This window comes from Cajanus cajan, chromosome 5, assembly GCF_000230855.2.
Source record: "Cajanus cajan strain Asha chromosome 5, NIPB_CcT2T_4, whole genome shotgun sequence".
NCBI lineage: Eukaryota > Viridiplantae > Streptophyta > Magnoliopsida > Fabales > Fabaceae > Cajanus > Cajanus cajan.
This window is the reverse complement of record NC_138521.1, coordinates 19,214,217-19,241,924: the sequence shown is the minus strand read 5'-3', so window position 1 is coordinate 19,241,924 and position 27,708 is coordinate 19,214,217. Positions and strand designations below refer to the sequence as shown.

Genomic DNA, 27,708 nt, shown 5'->3' with positions numbered 1-27,708 from the left:
AAGGCTTAAAATTTCTGCTCAACTTGATTTTTCTATTTTTTATTCTGTGTTTGCGTGCATGTTTCATTTCTCTTATTCAACTTGGTTGAACTAATAAATGCTATATATATTGAACTTGTTATAGAAAGTCAAATACGACTGGCTCTTATTGATTTTTTGAAAGGGCTTGTTGAGTTTGATCCCGCAAAACGCTGGTCACCCTTTCAGGTAATTGTCTTATTGACCACATTGGCTCATCTCTTAAACTAAATTTGGCTCTAGTTAATGCAAAATTTAAGCTATAAGTACTTAAAATGTTAGCATGTTTTCTTGCAGGCTTCAAAACACCCTTTTGTAACTGGGGAGCCTTTTATACACCCTTACAAGCCTCCTCCAGAGACTCCTCACATGGTAAGTAAATCTCAATTGTATAGCATCTATATCTTAATTTTATGTTTAGGTTAAACTGTTTATTCAGTGGTGACAGTCCTTTTATTTATTCTTTGAATGTTTCACTACTCATGGAAAAATAATATTTAGGTACCTGGTTTCTGATGGTTAGTTAATGACTGGTTTCACGAATGTATCATGAAGATTAAACTAGAGTAGATAGCTGTGAAATGATTTAGATTTACTAAGGATGCACTTGAAGGGCTGTAGTTGAACATATACCTTTTAGTTTAGTGCATTATTGCTAGATGCAATATGGAAACTAAAATTTTGTAATTAAGATTCATGTAGGTGCATATTTAGGGAGCTCCTATCTCTATTCCATATTGCAAATCCTTGCTTTCCTTTTTGTTTATTTTGCAACGAGCTAAAACACATTGAAATAGGTTGAAATGGACTACATTAGTCAAATTTTCTTTTTTTTAGGGCAGAGCAGCTTTGTTTTGGCTGGGATAAGTGTGGCCTGTCTAAGGGGGAACTAGGAGGCCATAGGGGTAGACTGACGTTCAAGAGCTTGATGCATCAGACTGATCAGTGTATTGTTAAAGATTCGTTCAGATTCTATGTAAATATAGTAACTAGGAAAATACTGTATAGCTAAAGTTTAGGGATTTTTATCTTTGTATTCTTGATTATCTCTTCCTATGAATATGAATAAAACATAGTAGTCAATAGCGGCCGGAGCGGCCGCTATCGCGGCGCTCCGGAGCGGAGCGGCCTCACCCCGCAATCTCGCTGCTGTCGCGTGGCGGATTTGTGTAGCGGCCGCGTCGGAGGCCGGAGCGGCCGCGTTGAAGGCGGAGCGGAGCGGCACAAATCGCGGAATCGCGGGCGCGATTTCGACTTACCCTTCATTAAGGGTAAGTCAGTCTTTTCAATGGGGCTTTTTTTGCCCTAAGTCTCCCTTTCCCTCTCGCGATTTCAATTGTCGCAGCCCTCTCTCGTCTCTCCCTCTCAGATTGTTTCTTCTTCTCTGGCGATCGTGCGTGCAGCTCCGACGAACTCCGGCTCCGACGCACCTCCGTCGCCGACGCGCCTTGAGCTCCGACGCACCTCCAACTCCGACGCGCCTCCCGGTCCGACGCGCCTCGCTTAGTTCGTCTTCTCCTTCGAGTATTCTCTCCTTTATGTACATTGCAACATAATTTGTTTTTTAATTTTTTATTTAATTTTTTTTTTTTAATTTCTGATTAAATTTAATTCAACAAATTTTATTTTTAAATTCTGATTAAATTTAATTCAACAAATTTTATTTTTAGTTTCTGATTAAATTTAATTCAGCAAATTTTATTTTTAATTTCTAATTAAATTTAATTCAGTAAATTTTATTTTTAATTTCTGATTAAATTTAATTCAGCTGATTTTATTTTTAATTTCTGATTAAATTTAATTCAGAAAATTTTATTTTTAATTTCAGAAAATTGTATTTTTAATTTTTGATTAAATTTAATTTATCAGATTTGTTTTCTGATTAAATATAATTCAACAATTTTTTAAAATTTCTTTTCTACTTTGTTTTGGAGACATTTTATATTATGTATTGTTTGAGTACTATGAACTTTTAATTATTAAAAAGGTTTAATGTATGAATTTAGAGTTATTTTTTTTGTTTTTTTAGCTTTTATATATATATTATTAATTATTTAATATATATAAATTAATATTAAAATAGCGGTTATCCCGCTCCGCGTCATCCCGCTATCCTAGTTTTAGGGTCGACCGCTCCGCGCCGCTATCCGGGATTGACTACTATGGAATAAAATCACTTGTGTGAAAGTGACACAATTTCTGTAATCCTTTATGGCATCGGTGATTAGGGTTACTATTCTCATTCTTTTTTTTGCCTTAGTGCATGCAATTTATCACAGGTGAACATTACTCGTCACATTGCAGACCTCTTCTGGCCACTATCGAGCTATCGTTTCTTTGGCACAACCACACAATTAGGAGCACCTCCCTCCAACAACCAACACCTTGCTTGACCGATTGCCAATTGCCGCCGCATATATCAATGTGGACCAACTTTTTCTAGTGGGTCAATCTCACGCGCTATTAGGCTCCTCTCTTTAGAAGTGAGAAAACAGATCCCAACTATAGAACAAAACAATAGTCACTCTAGATAAAGACAAGTAGGGAATGAAAAAGATCTTTGTATCTTTCAAGAATAGGGAAATAACAGTACAAAAGTGTACCCAAAGGAGGACTCTCTTTTCACACTGGATTTACCGGTCAAAACTCTAACACATCCAAATATCCCCTTTCTTCAATTTGAGGGTTATTTATATGAAAAAGGAAAATAATAGCTAACCAACTTATTAACAAAAATCCAACTATTCTAACTGAATAGCTCATAACCCCTTATGCCCCTTGCCTTGCATTTCCTCCTCTAATAGACTTGTAGGGTTCTTTTAGTCCCTATGATTGTCTGATCCTCTTGTCTAGGTATACCCTCCTCAGGAACAACCTTGTCCTCAAGGTTGGACTCAGGGGAATTGGTCTCTCATGGTTGAGGCATCTTCCCATGTGGCTTCTTTCGAAAGTTTGTTTTGCCACTGCATATCTATTGCGTTTGGGCTCTGTACTTTGTAATAATTCAATAGTTTAGGATACTCTCAAGTTGATAACAAGTTGAACTTCCTTGAAGATTTGCAGGTATCTTTACTTTAACTGCATGATCTCCTACGATCGTCTTAAGTTGGGATAAATGGAAAACAGGGTGAATGTGGGCATTCATTGGAAACTATAGTTGGAAGGTCATAACTCCAATTTGTTTAATAACCAAGTACGGACCATAATACCCAGCTGACATCTTGGTTGGAGCTTAGTAGGCATCAAACCTGTCTATCTTAGAATAATGGATTTGAGCCTAACTTAACTCTACAAAACCGACTTGTAAGGTGATGATTGCTCTTTACTTATATACTCTTTAATTGCTCTCTAGTCGATGTGGGACTTAGGTTTTTCCAAATACATCCCCTCACATCCAGTACTATTGGGCTTGGTACGTGGATAAATGGTGGGTGTCCCTTTTTAAGGATCTAGGATAGGTGACCCTTTTTAATGATCTAGGATAGCTATGATACCATCTTAGAATAGTAGATTTGAGCCTAACTCAACCCTACAAAACTAGCTTGTAAGGTGAAGATTGCTCTCCACTTATATACTCTTTAATTGCCTTATCTTTAGTCGATGTGGGACTTGAGTTATTCCCATTAGTCTGTGGGGTCTGATCTTCAAATAAACCCAATCCCTCAATTGAACCTTTGTTGGTCTTTGCGCATTAGCATAGTGAGTCATCTGCTCTTGAGCTCTTTCCAAATGAAACTTTAGTTGCTTTAACGCTTCGTCCCTATCTCATATGTCTTGGGCCATAGCTTCTACTAATGTCTCTCCTTGTGTGAACTTGTTAGAATATAGAATAGCTGATTGTATTATTTGTAGATAACTTAACTTGTGTAGGCCCAGGTTCATTCAATGGGCCAACTATGCTTTATCTTTCCTTCTTCACTATTTTTAATTTACTATTTTAATTTTGTTAAGCTTCTATTAGGGTTTAGTTACATTCGAACTGAATTCTTGTTGCTTATATACTAGGCTTGATGTTCTTCTTTGATAACATACAAAAATATACAGTTCTTATTAGAATTCTCTCTCTCTCTCTCTCTTACTCACTCACTATAATTCAAATATGTTATCAAGAGCTAGTTGATCCATATCCATGGCTTTTGCATCGGAACTAATTTCTTCCCACTCTTCCTCTCCTGCGATCACTATTTTCTCTCTTGCGATCTATAAGAAGTTGACAGAGAACAATTTTCTTCTATGGAAGCAACAAATCAAATCAGTTATCAAAGTTGCGTGCATTCCTAGCAACTTTGGGACAAATTAAACAATCACTTCAATGCGCACGCGGGCATGATCATGATCCTTTATAATGTAGACTATCATTTTTCAAAGTGTAGTGAAGGTGAGAGTTAGGATCTAGCCTCAACTTTCCTCTTATTTTGGCTAGCATGGGGCCAACCCTTATGTCTTCATCTATGACATAGATATCTTGCCAAATTGGTTTGGAAATCACTTGTATTTCCTTATCCTCTTCTATTCTTGAGAGTGCATCAACCATCCTATTTGATGCTCCTACTTTATATACAATATCAAACTCATAACCCAATAGTTTGGCCTACCAATTTTGTTGGTTTTGAGTTGTAATTCTTTGTTCCAACAAGTACCTTAAGCTCTTTTGATCTGTATCAATTGTGAATTTCAGCCCCAAATGGTAAGGTCTCTAGTGTTGGATGGCCAACACTGATTCCATCAGTTCCTTCTCGTAAGCAGACTTGGTGAGGGATGTATCATCTCAAGCCTTGCCGGAACTTCTCTTATACCCTTACTCGAAGCATCACATTTAATAGAAAAGGATTGACTAAAATAAAGCATGGCCAGTACCGATGTATAGGTGACTGCTTCCTGAAAGCTTCTATACTAGCCTCCCATTCAAAATTCCCCTTCTTGATTGGTCAATGAACGAGCTATTTGCCCATAGTCGCATATGAACCAACTATAATATCCTATAAGGCCTAGAAAACTCCTCAAAGCTTTGACAGATTTAGGAAGGGGCCAATGTAGTATGGCCTCAATCTTATGAGGGTCCATGGATTCCCTTGTTTTATAAATGATGTGTCCTGACTCTCGAGTAGCCTATTTTAGTTTTTCCAAAGCAACTTTCTTATTAACAAAGAAACTATGTTGTCTTGTCTTAGAGTTTCTGGCACCTACCTCACACGATCCAAGTGCTCCTCCTAAGTCCTACCATAGACCAATATGTCATCAAAAACACTAGAACATACCTTGTGAAGAAAGGCTTCAATGTCGAAGTCATGGCACATTGGAAGGTTGTTGGGGCCTTGGTTAGTCCAAATGACATTACCAATGATTCATAGTGCTCCTGGTGGGTTCTGAATGTTGTCTTAGAAATACCAAATTCACTTATTCTAATCTAATGGTACCTAACCTTTAAGTCAATCTTGGAACATGGATATGCATACATATCTTGGTAAGTTCTGTTTGATTGATGATTATGGCAATCTAATGCCTTTTACAAGTGACGCAAAGATTTTTCCCTAACAATGTAACCAATTCTTCATGGTTCTTGCTCTTGGTCTCAGACATGACCTTGACTTGGAACGTACCTAGAAACTATTGGGTCCTACTGTTCCAATCTATGACAAGATTAGTGAATAGCTACTACTCCACTTTGCATGCTTTTGAGCATCCCCCTCTACCTCTTCTGCTTATTTACTTTTTTGTTGTCTCACTCTTCTTGTGGTGGATGCAACGGAGGTCATGGCGGTAACAAGTGTCCTAGTTGCAATTTTCCTAATCGCTATGGCCATGTTGAAGCGAAATGTCGCACGAAAGTTAGAGAACAATGGAAATTGGCTAATGTGGCCCAATTTGTTGTGCCTACCTTGCTGACAAATGTTACTACTTTCATCACCAAGTGTCATGATTCCTCTAGATTCAAGCAACCCAACAACTTGCCTTTCGTGTTATTGTTGTGCCATAGTCTAATAATTACATGATTGGTAATCAATCTCGTTTGTCTCAATTGGTCTTTTTTGGACTCATTGCCTTCTATTACTCTCTCAAATCAAAGTTTGTGGCATTAGGCATACCCATCCATTTCCTATCCTTCATTTAAATTCTATTTTATTTGTTCTTGGATGTCCTTTCAATTTAATTTTCAAACTTCAATGTAACTATCTTGTTTGTTAATCATTTTGTTTTTCTTCATGATTGACATACCAAACGAACAATCGGAACAAGACACGAGTTTGGGGAATTGTATTAGCTTTTAATCTTCGATTTCTTATGTTTCCTTTGCCTCCTCATATATTAGATGCCTAAAATGCTTTCTAGGCATTGAAGTTGCACATTCGAAAAAAGGCATTGTGATTTCCTAGGTATTGTGATGTTGATTAGGCAGGTTGTTCTATAGATTGACGTTCTACTTTTGAATAGTGTATTTGTTGGTGGAAATATCATCTCTTGGAAGAGCAAGAAACAAAATGTTGTTGCTAGGTCTAATGCTAAAGTAGAATACCGATCTATGGCTTTGGTTACTTGTGAACTTATATAGATTAAACAAATCCAGGTTGTCTACATTCAAACCCAATCCTTCATTCTCCCCATGCTCATCTTCCATAATCCATTCATCATCGAATGAGCAATCATCAAAATTAATTTGAACTAGTTTCCTTGTTTGCTTCTTCTTAGCTAATTTTGAATTAGCCATGCCATAACATATACAACATCATTCATTGTGCTTTGCTTTAGCCTATTCCTTCTCTTTGTGTGGACCTAAACAAATGTAAATATGATCAGAAGCTAGCAAGTATAGTAGACTAGTAATTCTATTTTATAGATATATAATATATTTTAATTCTACTTAACTTACCATTTCAAAGAAACTCCAATTTCTTTCACATCCAGATGAGCTACATGTTAAGTGTAATACATGTATCGCAAATTTTTGGAGTTTTGGATGCTCATCACCATAAGACTCCCACCAATCTGCTGGAGTCTTTAAATTAATTGACTTAGTAGCCAAGGGACAACCAAAATATTTAGCTCGTCTTTTGAAATCATCAATTTAAACGTCAATTAAAGTTTGTTCATCCTCATCCTTCACCATCCTTGTTAGACAGTCCATTAGACCTCGTTTCACTTCCAAATCAGCCTTAAATCCTGGACAATAATGCATTTGAGGGTTAAGGAAATAGCGTGAAGCATGTAAGGGCCTATGAAGTTGCTTGTCCCACCTTTCATCAATGATGCTCCACAAAGGCAAATAACTAAACCAAAATATATTGAGTTAATTTTCTGTTTTCAGTTTCAAATAATTAAATAAATAAGTATATACTTAGTTACCTTTATTTGATAGCATTGAAAGCCATTTGTATCTTCTCCTTAGCTTGTTCCATTGCTTCATAAATGAGCCCCATGGCTGGTTTTTGATCCATATCAACCAATCGAAGCACTTCAATTAGAGGCAACGCACCCTTTAAACAGATTATGATATTACTCCAAAAACCCTTATCCAAAACCACATTCTCAATTGTTTTTCCATCCATTGTTTTTGCATACCTACTAGACTTCCATTCATTACTAGTAAACATTCTAATTAGAGCACCTTTGTTCTCATGAAGACACCCTAATGTTAAATAAGATGTGGCAAAGCGAGTAATACCTGGCCTCACCAAGTCTCTTCCTTTTGTGAAATGTTGTAGTAGAGAGATTAGAGAAGTTCTTGAATAGATGAAGGTTGTAATTCTTTTACCTTTTGGAATTGTCTCCTCATGAATTGGGATTTTCTTCTCATAATCCTCCATCATTAAGTCAACACAATGTGCTGCACATGGTGTCCAAAATAGCCTTTTTCTCTTTTCCATCAACATTTGACCAGCAGCTTTATAGTTTGCTGCATTATCTGTTACAACTTGAACAACATTGTCTTCCCCCACCTCTTCAACAATGCTATCCATCATCTCAAAAACTTTTTCAGCAGTTTTGGATATTGCAGAAGCATCTATGGACTTTAAAAACAAAGTTCCCTTTGGGCTGTTCACTAGGAAGTTGATTATTGTCCTTCTTTTCTTGTCAGTCCAGCCATCGGTCATAATTGTGCATCCAGTTTTCTCCCATTCGTCCCTATATGATTGTAAAGTAATTGATGTATTTTTCACTTCCTCCTTCAAAAGTTTGACTCTAATCTCATGATATGATGGAGGCTTAAATCCAAGTTCATGCTTTGAAACCAAATCAAACATAGCAATGTTCCTCACTCTTTGCCACATTGAAAGGTATTGCGTTGTTGTAGAAAAATCTAGCAATTGCTTGACATGCTTCCTCTCTCACACCTTTCTTAAACATGGTATTGATGGTGGCTTGTGTACTAATTACTCTCTTAAAAATATTTCTAGGACTGCCAGTGTCAATTGCTTCATTGCCTTTTCTTTTATCACCAGCTTCTAGACTTTCCTCCTCCTTATTAAGGCTTGATTTCTTGATCAAATTTTGTTGCAAACCAACAACAATTTCCCACATTTCCTTCTTCACTTCATCAGTAACAAGCTTGCAAGCACCAACAACCTTTTGAGTACCAGCCAAGTGATGCTTCAACCTGTAAACTCCCCCTGTTATTACCTTCTGGCAGTATTTACGTTGAAGTTTACTAGTATCCCCACCAACTGAAATACAATGCTTCCAAGCTATATCACTCCTATTTCCAGGAGCATTTTTGGGAGCCATAGGGGCAGAGGAATTTGGAGTTGGATTTGAAGTCATTTTAATGATTGTCTAGAAGATAACAAATAGCAGAAGAGTTAATAATTTATGTAACAGTCTTTCAAAAAAAAATAAAAGACTAGATGGCAGAAATAAGAGAAGGTGTAAGCTTACGGTTACAACAAAAATGTACAGGCTTGCAGTAAACAAAATCCAATTCTGAATCAGTTTATAACTTCTAGGGCAAGAGAGAACAAAAGCAAGGAAAGGAAATCAGCATTTCACAGCCCACACAAAGAGAGAATAAGAAAGGTGGAATGAAATGAGTGTGATTGGAACTTATTAAATAGGTTTAGAAGAGTAGAAGTGGTGGTAATTTATTTTTTATTCACGAAAGAAGAGCGGCAGTCTCTACTTTCGTAAAGGGAAGAAGATTTATTTTTATTCACCAAAGAAGAGCGGCAGTCTCTGTTTTCGTTAAGGGAAGAAGAGCGCCTGTCCCTGTTTTCATAAAGGAAGTGGCAGCTTCTCTGTTTTCGTAAAGGGAGAGTGGAAAGGTTTTATCTTTTTTAATCGATGTGGGGCAGAGGGCACCTTTCAACATTTCTTAAGTTATTGGGCTTTGGGGGAAAATAAATATGGGCTTATGTTAGGGTTTTTTTGGGCTGAAATGTGTTTTAAATTCTGGGTTATAAAACCGGGTCACAAATTTGACTCGCAAACTAACCTAAAAATAGTCTCGCAAAAGAGCGCCGTTTCCGTGCGAGTTACGCTCTTGCACGTCGATTCACTACGATCCGCAAATTCTGCGATCCAAAGCAGGGGTGAGTACGAAACTGGTGAAGAAGATCGTGAACGCGTCCGATCTTACGCGGCAAATCGCAATTCTGACTACCATGTTTATGAGAGTACTAAACACATAAAAGTGGACTGTCATTTTGTTAGATAGGAACTGTTGTCTGTGGGAGGAAATTGTTATTGAATTTGTCAATTTCTAGTGATCAAATTGCTGATATCACGACTAAATCCTTGAGGACCTCGAATCTAGTTTTTGTGTTCCAAGCTTGGTGCTTACAATTTATATGCTCCAGGTTGAGGGACAATATTAGATTATATATTGTTAGATTTATGTATTTTGTATTTTATATTTTCTTGACTGTATAAGGCTGTTCCTTCCTTTGTATTCTCTCTCATATATATATATATATATATATATATATATAAATAATATTCAGAATTCAAGGTGGGTGATCCACCCCAAAAATATTTTCGTTCAAACCTTCAAACTTCAAGTGATATCACTATTTTGTCACATTTATTGATGTTTTTTACCATTGTTCTTGGGTTTTATTAATGAAGAATTGTTATGACATTTTTTCTATTTTTCATGGTTTTTTGCATGTTATTGCAAATCAGTTTGTGACTTGAATTAAAAATTTACAAACTGATAATGCATGAGTATATTTTTCTGCCTAGTTTTAGTCCTTTATAGCCTCACAAGGATTTATCCATTAAATGTCCTATACTCAAACACCATAATAGAATGGTGTTGCTGAACACAAAAACCATCACCTAGTTGCAACAACTTGTACCCTTATCCTTCACCAAACTGTTCCTCTTCGCTTTTGGGGTGATATGCTTCTCACTGCATGTTATCTGATCAACCACATGCCATTGTATTGTCCTCCACATTTATATTTTGCACTACATTTTATACCTTCAACAAGACCTCAACCCTGAGTGTCTTTGGATGCACTTGTTTTGTCCATGATTTGACTCTAAGTAAAGATGAACTCTTTGCAGAATCACTTAAATTTGTTTTACTAGGTTACTCTCACCTCCTAAAAGGATATCATTGTTTTTGCCGTCAACTATAATGCTATATCTCTGCTGACATCATTTTCTTTGAGTTGACTCGCTTATTCTCTATGTCCATTGTCGACGATGCTCCTTAGAATGTTCCCTAATCTGAATTTGAATAAATGTTGGTATCTCTTGAGATAAAATTATGTATCATTATGTCTAGGTTAAGTGTTTAGGTTCAATGTATCATAGTCTGTAGGAAAATTGTAACTAGATTCTATGAAAATATCAAGTTAGTGATGTAGATAAGGCAGTTTTCAGCATATACTTTTCTTCTGTATCTGATGAAGAAAAATCTTATCAGTATCTGAACACCTATTTCCTGTCAAAGAGTGTTTGATTAATGTTTTGCAAAGTCCATTCATTTAGTCTTGTTCTCTTCATGTTATTTATTGCTATATTCCCATCATTTAATTGGTCTATTTTATTTGCATGTTGCTGTTGTATCTTGCAGTTAGTTATTTGAACAGATCAATACATAAATCCCAATTTCTTCATCATTTAAAGTTCATCTTATTTGTCGGTGACTTTACAGCCAGTAGTTCAAAATATCAAGGTGGATAATCATCCAGGTGGAGGACACTGGTTTGCTGCTGGTCTATCACCTAACGTGAGTCAGCTACTACACTGAATATTACTGTCTTTATCTTCTCAAGTATTGTGAAATTGGAAAGATTTATGATAACTTTTTTAACTTATGAAGGACTAGATAACATGTTAAAAATATTTCCAAGAGAAAATAACCTTTATACAAATAAATGAGCATAAGGCCTCATCTCAAACTGGATTCAGAAAGGAAAAGTACATAAAGTCCTGTGGAGTAAAGGCTATAGTGACCAATGAATAGAGATTAATAAATTAAACTGGAGCAGCTTCATAGATAAGTTTAGCCATGCACACAATTAATAAGATTGACGAGTTGTGCTAAAGACAAACCATAATCTAATCAACAGTAAGGCCGTGGGTGTACACAAGGTTGGGGCTGTAGATAAGATTTTAAAGTGTGCTTAAGTAGAAAAAGTTTCTCCCTATAATAACTGTAATTTTGGGTCTAGCACTATGTGCTCAATCCAACCAGTGGAATCAAAGTAAAAGTCATGAATTCAATTTCCAAATAGGTATGGATTGCTTGCATGTGTTTGGTGGGGGATGGTTTGTTGCAAGGTTTTAAATCCCAGATAGCAGTGTAGAAGCTGATCCTGAAAACGCTATAGCAGTATAGTGTATAGTGGGACAGCCGCTATCCTAGCTTTTTATACAGTTTATATAGTATAAACTATATATATAACAGTAACTCTTAACAGAATCACGCGTTAGAAGAATTAAATATGTAATAGCAAGTCTCTTCACAGAGTCATACATATTTTACAGCAAGTCAACAACTCTGTTCACAGAAACAGAGGAAGAACAGTCAAGGAGAAGAAAACAGAGGAAGAAATGCAGTTGCTGGAATCAGAAAACCAGTTGCCAGACTGCTGAAGGAGGTCAATGGAGAATTTGTGGGCTGTTGGAGGAGTGGGTTGCAGTGAGAAAGTTGAAACTTGAGAGAAGTGAAGGTTGTAGGGAAAATTTGTGAAAGTTGTAAGGGGAAGTGAAAATAGTCTTCTCCTATACTATTTTATGTGTTTCAAACATATTGAGAAAGTCAACCAAATAAAAGAACATGTTTAGAAGACATTCACCAAAAAGGCAAAAAGAGGACTGTGTTCAGAAAAAAAGGGACCAAGAAAAAAATGTAAAAACAGCTTCTTATTTAATATGATAAAACTTAAAAAGGAAAAACTAAAGTTCCAAAAAAGCCCGAATATGAAATAACTGAAAAGTTATTTTCCAGAGGCCATTTTGCGGAAAATATGCTGTAGCAGCGCTATCGCAGCTGCTACAGCCACTATTCCAGCTGCAACATTGAAGTGCGCTGCTATGGAGGTACCCATTATGGCCAGGGGCCTCTCCGCCCTGCTATGGAAATGTAGCACTCTATTTTCATCCCTGGTTTGTTGCATGTCATTTCCAATTTTCTGCCTTGCAAGCATATTCCTTTGAGTGTTTATCTCCATCCAGAACTACAGTGTGATAACATACAAAGCAAGCTAGCATTACTACATGAGACTTGATGGAAAGTTGTTCAACATAATCGAATCAAAGTTCCAGAAGTTGAGGGTATACTCAAGAATCACCAAGTTCTCCCAAAACTTTGCTGTGAGGTAGGGCTGGGCAAAATTAACTAAACTTAACTAAAACTATTAAATAACTGAATTATTTTAAACTAAAAAACTAAAACTATTTAAAATAAAACTGAATTAAACTATTTTTTAATTCAGTTTTAAAAAACTGAACTTATTTAAGTTACAGTTTGGTTAACTATAAATAACTACACATTAAAAAAATAAAAGCACGCAGGCACGGGCACGGCGCTTGGCTCTCGTACGCGAATCCGGAATCCTTTTTATATATAAAAAATATAAACCGTACGTTGAAAATTGATGGCCTTAGTTTTTAAATTACCACGGTTAAAGGAATAAAAATGTTCTGTCTTTGCAGACTATGCAGAAACCTTTGATCAATAAAATACGATCAAAGTCTAGATGTAGCTAGAGTCTTCGATTTCTCAGAGTTATATGTTTTCCTTGATTGATTTGGTGAACTAGCTCTTGGAGTTTTTTAGTTACGTTAAAGACTAATGCTAGTTGAAAATATCACATACCTCTTGGCCCTTAGAAAATGACATTCATGATTCATGCCGATGGCTTGCTACAGTTTAGGAGAAAATATATGGAAAATTTGAGTTGGGCCATTGGGTCTGTGGTTCCTTAATAACTGCAGGGCAAAGGCAAATTCACTATGGAATATAAGGAACATTCTCCAGTTTCTCATGATGTACAAACGTAATTGATAAACACGTACAAGGGCAACAAGGCAGCTGAATAATCAGATTTTGGTATAGTTCATAAACAGTTCGGCACAGTTTAGAAGCAGTTCATAAATAGTTCAGTTCGAAAATAGTGTAGTTCAGAAATAGATTAAGGTGCAGAGCAGTTCAGTTTAATTTATATTATAATTCAGAGTACAGTACAGTTTAATAGAATAAAAAACAGTTCAGTTCAGTTTTTGTAATCTAATTTTCAGTTCAGTTCAGTTTAATTGAACTACTTTTCAGTTTAATATAATTTTTAACAGTTCAGTTTAGTGCAATTTAATTTGCCCACCCCTACTGTCAGGTAGCAGCTGGGTGATGTACAACTAAATTTTCTGTTTCTTAAAACAGAAAATCACATCTTACATATATCACAGGACAACCTTCTTAGGAGTACAAATCTTAAACTTCTTGCTACTTGTTGGTATCATTTTTATTGAAGGTTTCAAATGAGTGCCTTGACCTGAAACTTATTATAGAATATAGATTCCTGAAGGGCATAGCCTGGCCAAAATTTCAGTCTGAGTTTGGATAAGAATACAGTGGTACTTGTATAACAAAAGTTTATTTCAACCATTATGTTTAAAATCCACCCACTAATGTTTCATAATGTATCAACATAGACATTTTCTTGAAAGTGAATTATTCAACACAAAAGTAGCTCTTTAATAACCTCTAATTCCTAGTATCCAACTCATCTTACTAAAGAATTCCCATCCTTCAAATATGAAATTTGTGGTTGAAACTTAGCCATCCTTTCATTCCAATGGAAGTTCCCCTGTAAATTTTCTAATTGGGCTATCACATAATTTGGAATGTATGCATATGATATTTAATTATAAAATAGTTATATCGAATTCTTCCTAGTTGACTATGTTTTGTTCCTGCAGGTTCCAGGGAAAAACAGAGCTTCCCTCTATAGCAGTCCACATTTTCAAATGGTTCAACATCCACCTGCTAATAGTTATGGCAGTGTAGGAAGCCATGGGAGCTATAATGATAGCGTTGGGCTTGGAAGCAGCTATGGAAGTTATGGAGAGAGCAGTAACATGTTTGCTTACTATTCACCTATTGGTCCATCTGGTATGAACATGCACAATCAGGGTAGTATGTCAATGCTTGGGAATAGTCCAGATGCTAGGAGGAGAGTCAAGTACCAACCTGGGAATGGGCTGGGCATAAGTCCATCAGCTGGAAATTTCGCTCCCCTGCCCCTTGGTGCCAGCCCATCTCAATTTACTCCACCAAGTTCCTATAGTCAGGTTTCAGTTGGTTCTCCGGGACACTACGGACCAACATCTCCTGCAAGAGGAACTTCTCACGGATCACCTTTAGGAAAGTCAGCTGCAGTTAGCCAGTTTAATAGAAGAAAAAATTGGGGACATTCTGGAAGTCCTCAAACTCAAGAAACATTTTCTTCACATTGGCAAGGTCAATATTCTGACAGCTCAAGCCATACTGAGGGAACATCACAAGCTCTTGGCAGTTCACCATCATATCTACAGTCAAATAGTAATCCTGTAAACTGGAAGCAGCGAGGAAGTGGAGGGCTACCTGCTAATCAAAATATTTCTTGCTTGATTAAGCCCAGTGTTAATATGAACTCGCAATCAACAGAATCAGTTCATGACAATGCAGAGGTGGGCATTTCGTTGCCTGATCCTGGAGATTGGGACCCTAATTATAGGTAACAATTTTCCCCCAAACAGCTTATTTGTCATTGATTATTTTGAATTAAATGTGATATCTTGGATACCTGATTGTGTTTCATGTAACATTAATTTTTATAAAAATGACTCATGCCAACATGCAGAAGACTTTTTTTCTTTACACCATGTAAAACATTAAAGAGGAGAGAGTCAGCAAAGAGCATTTTACAAAGGGCTTGAAAAATTGTGGAGCCGCATATCAAGAGTGCCCTAGGTAAAGGGGTACAATACGAAAGCAAGTGTTTGAAAGCTCCCTTAATTTTGTTCACTGGCTTAATTGCAACCTATCAAAGTTGGATTCTCTTAGGAAAACCATTGGTCCCTACTACCTAGATTATTAAAAGAGGTCATCCATCATTTATTCAAGCACCAAGTCCAATAGTGCTAGCTGAGAGAGAAAAACTCAAGTTCCACAATAACTAGAGATAAGGTCCACAAAGAGTATATAAGTGGATGACAATCCTCATCTTATAAGCCATTTTATAGGGTTGAGTTAAGTCCAAACTGACATTCTAAGATGATATTAGAACATAAATTACGAAAATAATTCATACAAACAAAAAATTAGGACAAACTTGTAACACCCCTTCTCAAGTTGGTGCATAAATATCTAGCATGCCCAAATTGGTTATAAGGTACTCAAAATTTGACCTAAAAAGACCCCTAGTGAGAATATCCGCCACTTACTGCGAGGTAGGAACAAATGGCATACAAATAATTTCATTATCAAGTTCTTCCTTGATGAAATGTCTATCAATCTCCACATGTATAGTTCTGTCATGTTGCACTGGATTTTGTTCAATGCTTATTGCGACCTTGCTATCACAATATAACGTCATGGGTCAGTTGATACTCCCTCTCAATTCTTCTAGAACTTCATCAGCCCCATTAACTCAAATTCCTTGAGCCATTGATCTATACTCAGCTTCAACACTACTTCTAGCAAATACATATTGTTTTTTACTTCTCTGTGTAATAAGATTGCCCCACACAAATATACAATTTGAATTAGACCTTCTATCAGAGATTGAACCTGCCCAATTTTGCATCAGTGTAGGCTTCAACGGACTGTTGATTAGTTTTGTTGAAAAAAGACCTGCTGATTATGGATTTTGGGTCTAACTTAACTTTACAAAATTCAGTTGTAAGGTGAGGGTTGTCCCTACTTATATACTTTTTGTTTGTTTAATTTTTGGCCGATGTAGGATTTGGGATTTTTCAAATACACCCCCTTACACCTAGCATTATTAGGCTTAGTACGTGGATAAATGATGGGTGACCTTTTTTAATGATCTAAGATAGGCGAGACTTGTGTTTTTACCAATAGTCTCCCCCCTATACTTATGGACTTTTTTTGGAAACTTATCACCCTAGCAACTTCTAGGAGTTTTTTTTTTTTCTTTTCTGTTTTGCCACCCCATTTTGTTGGGCAGTATTAGTACAAGAACTTTGGTGCACAATGCCCCGTGGAGCAAAAATATTACCCAACATATTGTTAAAATCCCTTGCCATTATTACTATGGAAAATTTTAATCTGGGCTTGAAATTGTGTTTGAATCATGTTATAAAACTGTTTAAACATAAGTGCAACATCAATTTTTTCACATAAAAGAAATATCCAGGTAACCCTAGTGTGATCATAAATGTAATGAACCAACGTATTCCAGGAATAGTTTTTATTCAACAGAGACCCCAACCCCATACATCGTTGTGAAACAGTAAAAGGCTCAGATTTTTTGTGATGTTTTGTCAATTCACAAGATTCACATTTAAAAGATAATTGATTTATTAATAAATAAATGAGGAAACAGATATCTTAAATATTGGACTCTAGGATGTCTTAATCGACAATGCCGTAACATAATGACATTATTAGAAACAAAACAGAATTGAAACAAGATTGCTGGTTTTGCTTTTGGCTGTGAGCTTGTAATCAAGAAGATCAAGACCATTATCTTTCTCAAGACTCCCAATCATCTTCCCTGTGAATACTCCTCCAATTCAAATTGATTGACAATTATGACCAAGGGTTAGTTTGCTGACAGACACTTGATTGTATGAAAAATTAGGGACATGTAGGACATCTTAAAGAGGTAAAGCAGGGGAAAAAGTTACTGTTCCTTTTCAAGCTACCATAGCGGGCCATCGGCAAGTTTAACCTCTTGATTTCCAGCACACGGGGTATATGATGAAAAAAATTGCCAAACGCTAGTCATATAATCAGTGATACCTGGGTGTTATGGGCTGTTTGATATACTTGAAAAGGATTGGCCAGGTTACTTACAAATTGAACTTACCTGATGGCAGCCCTCTGCTGTCTGTATTTCATGTTATTTCTGCTCCTGCTCCGAGTCAGCCAATTACTGCTTTTCTATCATAAGAATGGTGCAAGGTTTATCAGTATGTCCTATAACCCAAATTGAATCAAAAAAATAAATTGATGTTAGGAGTTACCGGTGCTTTTTAAATGAAACAAGGAATGAGGAGATCAACATAAGATGGCTTGAATCAAAGAGATGTCCTTTAGAAAACAAAATACTAAGAGAATAATAAACTAAAATATTAAAGGGGGAAACTAAAGTAAATACAGAGGTGAGAACATGATCTAGTGTTGTCCAAGATGGAATTGTATGAAACTAGAATCCATCTTGGGGAAATTCAACTAATTTTGGTTGATGATAATCATGAATCAGACTTAGTAATGGGATTGAATCTTTTAGTACTCATTTCCTTAATTTAATTACTAAATTAAATATGATGATGAATTGATGATATTATTTTTCTCATAATGATTTTAATGTCATTCCAGTGATGAATTACTTCTTCAAGACGATGGTTCAGATGAAAGCTGTTTGACAACTGAGTTTGGCAGAAGTATGAATCTTGGTTCTACTGAAACTTGGGCTGGATTTGGAAGGTTCAACCATGTTTCCAGCTCCAACACTCCAATAATCATGCAGAGGTGGGGTATTTGCTGTTAATTTTGACATTTTGCTTTACTTTTTCTTTGGTTATTGTTCCTATACTATGTTTTCCTTGGCTGCAGCATGGGTTTATTCATTTAATGTGCTGATGATTTTCCCCATCAGATTAAGCTTTGCAAATGAATTGCACTCCTCATAACAATGCTTTTAAAATAGGAAAAAATGATTTTCCTGTATCCACAACAAAATTTATGAATCTTTTAAAATAGGAAAAAATGATTTCCCTGTATCCCAATAATATTGCAGTTTATGTACTTTATGTGATTAACTTACTGGCAAATCAAAAATTCATGGAATATTTTTCCTTTAAAATTTAAATAATTCTTGTTATATTGTCATTAATCACTTTTACTGTCTTTTTCTCGTGCTTCAGACGAAATGGACCAAGTCAAGCATTTACTAATGTTGAGATGGGAAACCTTCCGACACATGATCTTCAGGCAGCATATGTACCCTCTATGTCTAAACATTTTCATCTCATGCCTCATATTTTACAAAATTCCCCAAGCCGTTTTGGGCACCAATCTGTTCAAAGATTCACCCATGGAAGACCCCCCCAGGGGGCTGACTGGAATCAAATTAAGATTCAGACTCCTTCTGGCATCAGCAGTGGCCCTCGTTCTCCCAGGAATACCTCATTCTCCAACACTATGACATGGGGTATATATAATACTTTCCAAACTTTACTCTCTTTTGTATGTTATTTGGATTTTGTTACCCTCAAATGACTTTACTCCAAGCACAAGGGATCACACAAATGCTCAATTTTATTTTATTTTTTTTATGGCACCTCTTTCCTGATTAGTTGTCAGACTTTTTATATTTTTTATTTTTATTGTTTTTCCTTAATGAACATCAAGTAGTTATTGTGAGAATAAAAAATGAAAAAAAATGTCACTGTAATCTGATAGTTTTCCAAGAAAAAAACTTGGGGTATCATAGAAGGTCTTCCAAGGCACCACTTCCCGTTTTGTTTTCAGCTTTTATCAAAATGGACCATTACTTTTACAAAATAAGAACGAAAGAAAACTACTATGATGTATTTATATCATTCTAACTTGGCTGGTATATATTGTAGGGCGAAGAATGAATCCTCCTGTATCAAGCATGCCTCCAACATCCCGCACAAGAAAAGATTATGCAAGGATAGACTAGCATGGCCAGATTCAATGGTTCATCTTTTTTCTTCTTTTTTATTTTATTTTTTCTTGGAAGAGGTGGGGCAGGGCATGACAAGGTAGTCTGTGTAGAAGGGGAAGAAATGAAAAAAAAAAAAAAAAAAAAAGAAGGCCAGTACCCAATGGTTCGTTAACAAATCCTTCTATCTTTGATCAGTTATTGTGCTTGCGCTTAAAATTAATTTGTGATTATAGTTTGCATGCCATTGATCATTTATTGGGGTATTGGTATTTGGTAATTCAAAGGTACTATATATGCACTGATGTGCTGATGTACCTTTCTGAAAGGTTTGTGCTCAATGAAATCCTAAGAGAGTTGGTAGCGTGAAAAAAAAAAAAAAAATCAGTATTATCGTGTTTTTAATAGCGGTTATTGAAAGAGTCCTTACGAATCTTCCTACTTATTTCAAGTTTGATATGGTTTGCCGGTTGCCTTCTACTGAGATTCTTAACGTTTGAACATTGTTACATTCATACCTTGCTGCATCAAATATGAAGTATGTAGCTGCCTAACAAGAGTATTTTCTTTGGCTGTTGACAGTGAGTGGGTGATTTAGTCAAGAGAGTATTTTACGGAACTGTATATCTGTAAGATTATTTTGTTTTTCTCACCGTATGCCCTCCACTCCTTATAAATAATTAGGCTTCCTCTAAGAGCCCTCTAATTTCATTTATTAGGAATCGACCGAAGCTTATTTTCTTTCCGCATGGTTTGATGCATAGCTTGCTAAAGAGGTATGGCCTCCAGTAATTCATTTTACAGTGAAAAAAATTGGTAGAATGTTATGTTATTTGTCGATAATTGATCTTTAATTTAATTTAACTCCCCTTGTTTTATTCAAGATTTGGTAGACTGGGAGTTAAGTTTTGAGGCAAGGATGTGTTAAACACGCAAATCGCCAACATGATCATGCAAATCAACACGTCTAATATAAATTTGCATGATTTATCATTCTCATTTCGCGACGTGGTCCTGTAGATCCCTAGCATGGTATTGCGAATTAACAAACGGGAGAATAAATTTATAGGTGCCTCCTCCTACGCTTGTTAGTTAAGTTGGTAGAGGGAGCAATAAAACTAGAAGTGTAAATGAGTTAAACTAATCATACACTACTTGAGTTCAAGTGGTCAAATTTTTATCTGGCTTGTTTATTTTATAAAGATTTTTTTTAACTAGATTAACATATAAAGAAAAATTTATAAATGTTAATCTTAAGATTTATAAGTTTGACAAAAAGAATTGTAAAACTTAAATATGTTTTTAGTCTTTGTAAAATGATTATTTTGATTTTAGTTCCTATAAAAAATTATGTTTTTCATTCTTCTAATATTTGTAAACATTATTTTTAGTTTACGTAAAATGACCAAATTTTACTTTGAGTTAATCACCTATACACTGTCAGTGTAAAATTTTTTTACACTGGCAATCAATTATATCTTTTAATTGTGTCATATCACTATAAACACATTTACTTTTAACAATGACATGGTATAATTAAAAGATATAATTGGTTACTAGTGTAAAAAAATTTTACACTAACAGTGTATAGGTGATTAACTCTTTTATTTTTAATTTTTAAATGATATATGTATTTTTTAAAAAATTTATCCCTCAAATTTTAAATTCATTATTTTTGGTCCCTAACAATCATTTTAGAGTTGATAAATATCATTTATTTTAAATATTTATAGAAAAATTAGAGGAGTTAAAACCTGACATAGTATCACTAATAATTTTAAAGAACATCTTGGATACTCAATCTTTTAATAAATAAATAAGTAGTTAAAAATAATCACGTAATAATAGAGACCAAAAAAAAGTAGTTCCAAATTTTAGAAAGATGAAAAAACAGAAATTATTTTACATGTATCAAAATCAAAACTTGTTTATTTGCATGGACTAAAACTTATTAAATTTAATTTGTATATATATATATATATGGTGTGTGTATATATATAATGATAAAAAATGATAATTTTATGCAATAAAATGAAGATGCTTGGTAAATTGTAATTTTATCTAAAAAATGATGATTAAATTATTTTTATATTTGAATATTTTAAGAGAAAATAGGTGATACACTAACAGTGTAAAGTAACTTTACATTATCATCTACTTACAAACTATTAACTATGGTAAATTGTTGACTTTTATAATAAAGGTTAAAAATGTTTTCTTGATTCTCATAGTTTTACTTACTTTACCTTTTAGTTTCTATAATTTAAAATAGATTCTTTTAGTCTTTATATCTATCTTTTTCAATTATTTTTAATCCTTAGAGTTTAAGACAAATGTTTTTAGTTCATATACTTGCAATTTTTTTTAATTCTTTTATTGTAACGTTATCTCTTTCGTATTGATATGACAGAAATATTGATTCAAATTTGTATCTTACATCAAATTTATTTTGTTGAAATTACTCTAAATTAGGTCTCTGTGTTTTGTGTCTTTTTTGTATCCTAACCAGCAACAACTTCCATTGTTGAGATACCCTATTTTTTCTACCTTCATAAAATTGAAAATTTCTATCACGTCAACACAAAATAAATAATGTTATAAATAAAAAATTAACGATAGGAATTAAAAAGTTTAAAAAATTACAAGCATAAGATTTATATTAAACTATAAAGACTAAAAAAGATAAATATATGGATTAAAAAGATATATTTTAAATTATAAAAACTAAAAGATAAGATGAAACTAAATAGAGACTAAAAAAATATTTTAACCTATAATAAATAAGTAAAAAGTCATACAAATAGTATCGGATTGGATTACAATGTAAAATTATTTCACACTATTAATGCATCACCATTAAACTCATTCTTATATTCACTTTATTTTTCTTAATTTTATCTCATACTCTATTATAAAATCATTTGCTAAATATTTTAGAAAACATCTTAATAATATATTTGATAAATAAAAAATAATCACGTTTTTAAAGTGAAGCTCAAGTTTAATATTTTTCTAATAAGTTCAAACCTAAATATCTTGTAATTATATTTTCACATTTATTTTAAAATTTTGATTGTTTTATATAATTGAGAAAATATTAATTATTTTTCAATAAGTTCATTTATTTATTACCTAAGTCCCTTAATTATTTTATAATAACATTTTAACATCTTTAAATAATAATACTTTAGTATAAAAATTGTAACAGTAATTGATACGGATAATTTTTTAAAATTTGCATGATACATCAACGCATTGAAAATACAAAAAATATTAATTCTTAACTTTTGGTTAAAAACATAATCTTGAATGCTTGTGAACTTCATTAAGCATAATGATACAGATTTCAGTCCAAAGCTTTTTTTTAGGTTTTCTGATAATTCATCTTTCCAGAAAACCGTTTTACATTGTTATAAAAACAAACCTGTATTAAAAGATTATATATATATATATATATATATATATATATATAATAAAAAAGAAAAAGAAAAAACCAGTTAAAATTACAAATAAAATACAATTTCGTAATAAAATATTAGTTGCTGATCATACATGAGAACTAGTCTCCCACAAGATTTTTATTTATTTTGGTATACTAATACACAATTCCCATATAAACATCCTTCGATGAAGGTAAGGACAGTTCAATTTCAAACTTAGACATGGCCTCCATCAGCCTGTGGCTGATATGTTCGACGCCTAAGCTGAGAATCAGAATTGGGTTGCTGCAGAAAGATTCTCGTCGGATCATTTGGATCAACATACCTGCATAATGTTATCAATCATAAATATAACAGCTTTTGGATTATAAATCATACAGAGTCTACAAACTTGGCTAAAAAATACCTGCGTAATGTTTTCCATCATGAATACTAGTTTTGAATTATAAATCATATGGATACTTACACAGCATGTTTGGATACAAATTAGAAGTGTTTCTGAGAACTCTACTAGAAAATACTTTTTATTTCCAGAAAAGAAGCTCTCAAAAATACTTTTAAGTTTGTATTCAAACAGACTCGTAATCTACGCTTTACAAACTTGACTAAAAAATTCAAAGGGCAAATATTCACTTACGCATGTCTCATCATCTCATCAACAGGAGTCTGAGCTGCCTGCAAAGGATCAACATGAGATTGTGTCTGCATAGTAGCGTGTTGATTATATTGCCTCACTGAAGCAATCAAATTGAAGAAAAGGGGAATGAAGGTTCCGCAGCCACCCTCTTTGAATAAGATCTTAAATGAGTGCGTGGAGTAAAGAGCTCTGTGTTGGTCATTTGGGACTACCTGTTGCAATTAAAAGAGTTCAGGTTTTAGGACCAACCATTTTGATACAACAATAATACCAACAACAGAATATATAGGAACGAGTCAGGGTAGCAAAGAATACAAGATTTACTTACGGGTTCAACATGTCCAGAAAGATTGTTGCAGTGAAATATTGGCTGGTTAAATTTTTCGCCATGGATGTATAGCTGCATAATAAATTAAGAAGAAAGGATCAGCGCAGAGTAACATAAAATGACATATGTAGTGCAATTTTTATATTAATATAATTTTCTGAATCTAAAAACCGTGAACAACATTCAACAATACAATGATGAAATGTATATACTACTCTCACAGTCATTGAAAACACCCTATTCTCGTCTATGAATCATGTTTCCTAACATATACAATTTATCCTGATTGAGTGCAGCTTTTTCTCATCATATCCCCTTCAAGAGTAAAAACATGACTTTTCCGATGAAATCAAATGGAGACAAACAAATTTCATGAAAGTGACTTAACATCCAAGTTCAAGCGATAAACCGATAAAAAAAATAAGGGTGTTTGGAAGAACTGAATTAACACTTAATTATAAGCTAATTATAACATATTCCAGTAAGTTGCATAGACAAATTCATCATAAAAATCCTCATAAGGTAAGAACTTATTGAATTAACACTTAATTAAGTTGTTATAGCAAATACCTAATAACTTCATAATTATGTTGCCATTTCGAAGAAAGATACAATTATGTTCCCATGTCGCCAATAGTAAACTTACATTAACTTGAAGAAATTAACAATAACAACTATTAGCATACATATTTTCAAACTTAATAACTATCATATATCATGTCCCAACCAATGTGACAGACTAACATAAAAAAAAAAAAAAAAGGTTTCAGAGAGTTAGCAGTAGCACTCAGCAAAGATATAAAGTCAAGCAATGATTATGACTAATTGCCAAGAACCAACAGGCCTAAAACTCCACCTTCAGCATTCACACAAGTCATAACAGAAGATATAAGGAGAACACAACACACAACAACATATAAACCCAATGATTCGGTGCAGTGGTTCTGCTAGACACATATCGATATAGATTCATCCACAAAGCAAACACAGAAAAGGGTCCATTAAATTGTCTCAACATACAAGGAGGGCATTTAAATATGTATTGAAAAAAAAAAAAAATACAACCTTCAGATAAATCAGGAAACTTAAAATTTGAAATGTTAAACAGTGAGAGAAGGGGTAAGACATACCAAAGGCATATCAAAAGCTGCAAAGTTACCAACTGGGCTTTTAGCAACGAAGACCATCCGAATATTTGACAAATAGACAATTCCCTTTGTTTTGAGATGACCCCCGTGATGTCTGACCAAAATTAATCACAAAAATCATTATCATATCAAACATGGCACATAATTGACTCGAATAGTTTCATATTTCTTGAATTGAATATTTTTAAGTCACAAAAAAAAAAAAAAAATTGAAGAGAATGAAACAATTAGAAAGAAAATAGCAATAAATTAATGTTGCAATGAGGAAGCATAGTACTGACCCAGAGGCAGGAATCTTATCGATATCGAATTCGACGCCGTCTCTGGCCAACACAAACATCTCGTTCACGAAAGCAACGGGCATCCCGTTAGGAAATAGTTGAGGATTCAACGCCATCTCTCTCTTTCTCACACACACACAAACACTCAGAGATCCAAATTCCAATCTTCAACGTTTCTCTCAATCGCAGGAACGAACGAACACACGCTTTCTAGAACAACCTGCACCCGGCTCTTTCCAGACTTTACCACCTCTACCGTCCTTTTTTAATGTTTGCGCTGTTCTTTATTTGCTAATATTTTTATATTTTAGCGTCTAATTATAAAATGAATATTTTTAAACATTCATATCTATAATCGTATTATATATATTAAAAGGGTGGAGGCACACAGATAAATATTAAAAGTTATATATAATTATTTAAAAAGAATAAAAGTTTTTTTTTTTTTTACATTTTAAAGGGTATAATAATATACTAAAAAGTAGAGATCAAAGAGATAGTTATCAAAATATATCCCCTTTATAATAAGTATATATATATATAAAGGATGGTTCAAACGACACCGGTGTAACTTTAACTAAGTGTTACATCACTTAATAACTTTATATTAATTATGAATTTTGTAAATCCAATCAGTAAATTGAAAGTTTATATCATTTTATATGTGTATATCAAATTTTGTTAAAATTGAACAACAACTTGAAAGTAATCAAAGTATTCATATTTTAGTATATTTTGAAATGAATATATTACGTCAATTTTGTTTTATAAAAATGAAGTATCAAATCATCTTGGATTAATATAAAATTTTGTATATATGATCTAAGAGTAAGGAACTTTCAATCTAACGGTTGAATTTACAAAATTCACAATTAATATAAAGTTATTAAACAGTGTAACACTTAATTAAAGTTACATCAGTGTCGTTTGAACCCTCCTCATATATATATATATATATATATATATATATATTGTGTGGGAGAGAGGTGTGTTTACAATGAAAATGTTATTTTTTTTTTGGAATATTTATGATTTTTGATAAAGATTAATCACTATTTTTATAATTAATACTCTATCAATATCATAATTGTAAAAAAAAAATATCAATTTCATGATAGTGGTATAATAACTTTATTTACAATTTTTAATCTAAGATTTTTATTTTAATTTAAGGGTTGAGATTCTCATTCTCATATAGAGATGATGTTCTCATAAGTTACACTTAATATATATGTGTGTGAAGAAGTATCTACTTACTCCAACAGTAAATTTAATTAGGCTTATTCTACTAAATAATTCATGTCCTACATTAAATTTTAACAATTCATTCGTTAAATTAAAAGTTCTTAATGTATAGATCAAGTTTACAAATTTTAAATAAATTTTAAAACTATTTGATATTTTATTTTATTAATTCAAACTAATATATAAAATGTTGGTAGGTTAAAAGACTATCTTAGATCTTTTAGTTTTAATGTTTTAATGATAACAAATACAATTATTTTATATGAAAAAAGTTTTTAAGTCATAAGTCGAATGTACTAAGATGATTTGTCATCTTAACATAAGCGTTTAACCAATGAAAGATTTCATCTACAAGACATTTACTAAATATTCATATCATTTACGATATTTGATAACTAAAACGATCTTTATGTATATTATTCCTTAATAGATCGATAAAATATAACTTCCTTATACCTTACAATGAAAAAAGAGAAGAATAACATGTTTTTATCGTTAGAAAAAGTGAAGCAGAACTCTTGAATCATGAAAATCTTCAAAAAAAAGTTGTTTTGAACTGACACACATATGACTTCACTTGTTCGATACCTAAAAAATGATAAGTAATTTACTTGATCTGATAAAAAATGACCATTTGGTGAAAATATTTAATGCAGTAATGGACACTTCCAAAGAACATAGATAAAGACAGACGAAGTAAACCAATGAGAGATGTTCAAGAATTTGCAACGATCATCTTCACTAAAGCCCTATAAAAGGAAGTTTAAAATTTAGAAAAAAGATAGATAAATCATTATAAGATTTCTTAATGTAAAAAGCTTTGCACTAAATTAGTTGTATCACATCTTGATAGTAACATGAAACAACATATTTAGTTTACCAATCTTTAACTTTAAATTTGTATTATTGCTTTGAGCCTCGAGAGACTTATTTGCAAAAGAATAATTATTTGTTGAGTTTGAAGAGACTTGTTTGTAAAAGAATACTTGGTTGTTGAGCTTGAAGAGGCTTGTTGGTAAAATAATAGTCAGTTGTTAAAACCTGGAAATACTTTGTCTTAAAAGAATACTTGAATAATTGCTTGAAAAGGCAAGTAAAAAAACACTTTGGTTTGAGCCAAAAGTGACTTGGTAAAAATATATTGGTATCTTTGCATAAGATAATGAAACTTGATTTGGTTGGATTAAGAACTAGACGTAATCTCGGTAGTTAAAGCAAACTGTATAAAAATAATTTGTGTTTAGCTTCTAATGTCTTTGTCTGCACTTTTTTATAAAATTACTACTTCATTATTTCTAAAAGGTGAG

At 33.5% G+C, this 27,708-nt stretch overlaps 2 protein-coding genes across 2 annotated transcripts in view; one reads left to right on the top strand and one right to left on the bottom strand.

The window, feature by feature from the left end:
- YAK1 (YAK1-like protein 1) overlaps positions 1-19,588 on the top strand; it is a 32,583-nt gene extending 12,995 nt beyond the window's left edge. The window contains exons 12-18 of the mRNA XM_020370447.3: positions 125-207; positions 316-390; positions 11,114-11,188; positions 14,383-15,179; positions 18,011-18,163; positions 18,559-18,845; positions 19,264-19,588. Of these exons, the coding sequence (XP_020226036.1) occupies positions 125-207; positions 316-390; positions 11,114-11,188; positions 14,383-15,179; positions 18,011-18,163; positions 18,559-18,845; positions 19,264-19,340 (1,547 nt within the window). The 3' untranslated portion in view covers positions 19,341-19,588. The remainder of the gene's footprint in view (positions 1-124; positions 208-315; positions 391-11,113; positions 11,189-14,382; positions 15,180-18,010; positions 18,164-18,558; positions 18,846-19,263) is intronic.
- A 3,231-nt stretch (positions 19,589-22,819) lies between these two features.
- Positions 22,820-25,435, bottom strand: LOC109808808 (classical AGP protein). Its single transcript, XM_020371951.2, has 5 exons — positions 25,157-25,435; positions 24,858-24,969; positions 23,728-23,799; positions 23,400-23,611; positions 22,820-23,087 (listed from the first exon to the last, which is right to left on the bottom strand). Exons 1-5 carry the CDS (start codon positions 25,270-25,272, stop codon positions 22,979-22,981), a joined length of 621 nt encoding a protein of 206 aa, XP_020227540.1. The 5' UTR covers positions 25,273-25,435; the 3' UTR covers positions 22,820-22,978.
- Between the last annotated feature and the right edge of the window lie 2,273 nt (positions 25,436-27,708).

Coding starts and splice junctions, on each gene's coding strand:
- LOC109808808 (XM_020371951.2), bottom strand. CDS start 25,272: ATGGCGTTGAATCCTCAACTATTTCCTAACGGGATGCCCGTTGCTTTC. Junction 24,970..25,156: donor GATAAGATTCCTGCCTCTGG/GTCAGTACTATG, acceptor AATTTTGGTCAG/ACATCACGGGGGTCATCTCA. Junction 23,088..23,399: donor GATGAGATGATGAGACATGC/GTAAGTGAATAT, acceptor AACATTATGCAG/GTATGTTGATCCAAATGATC.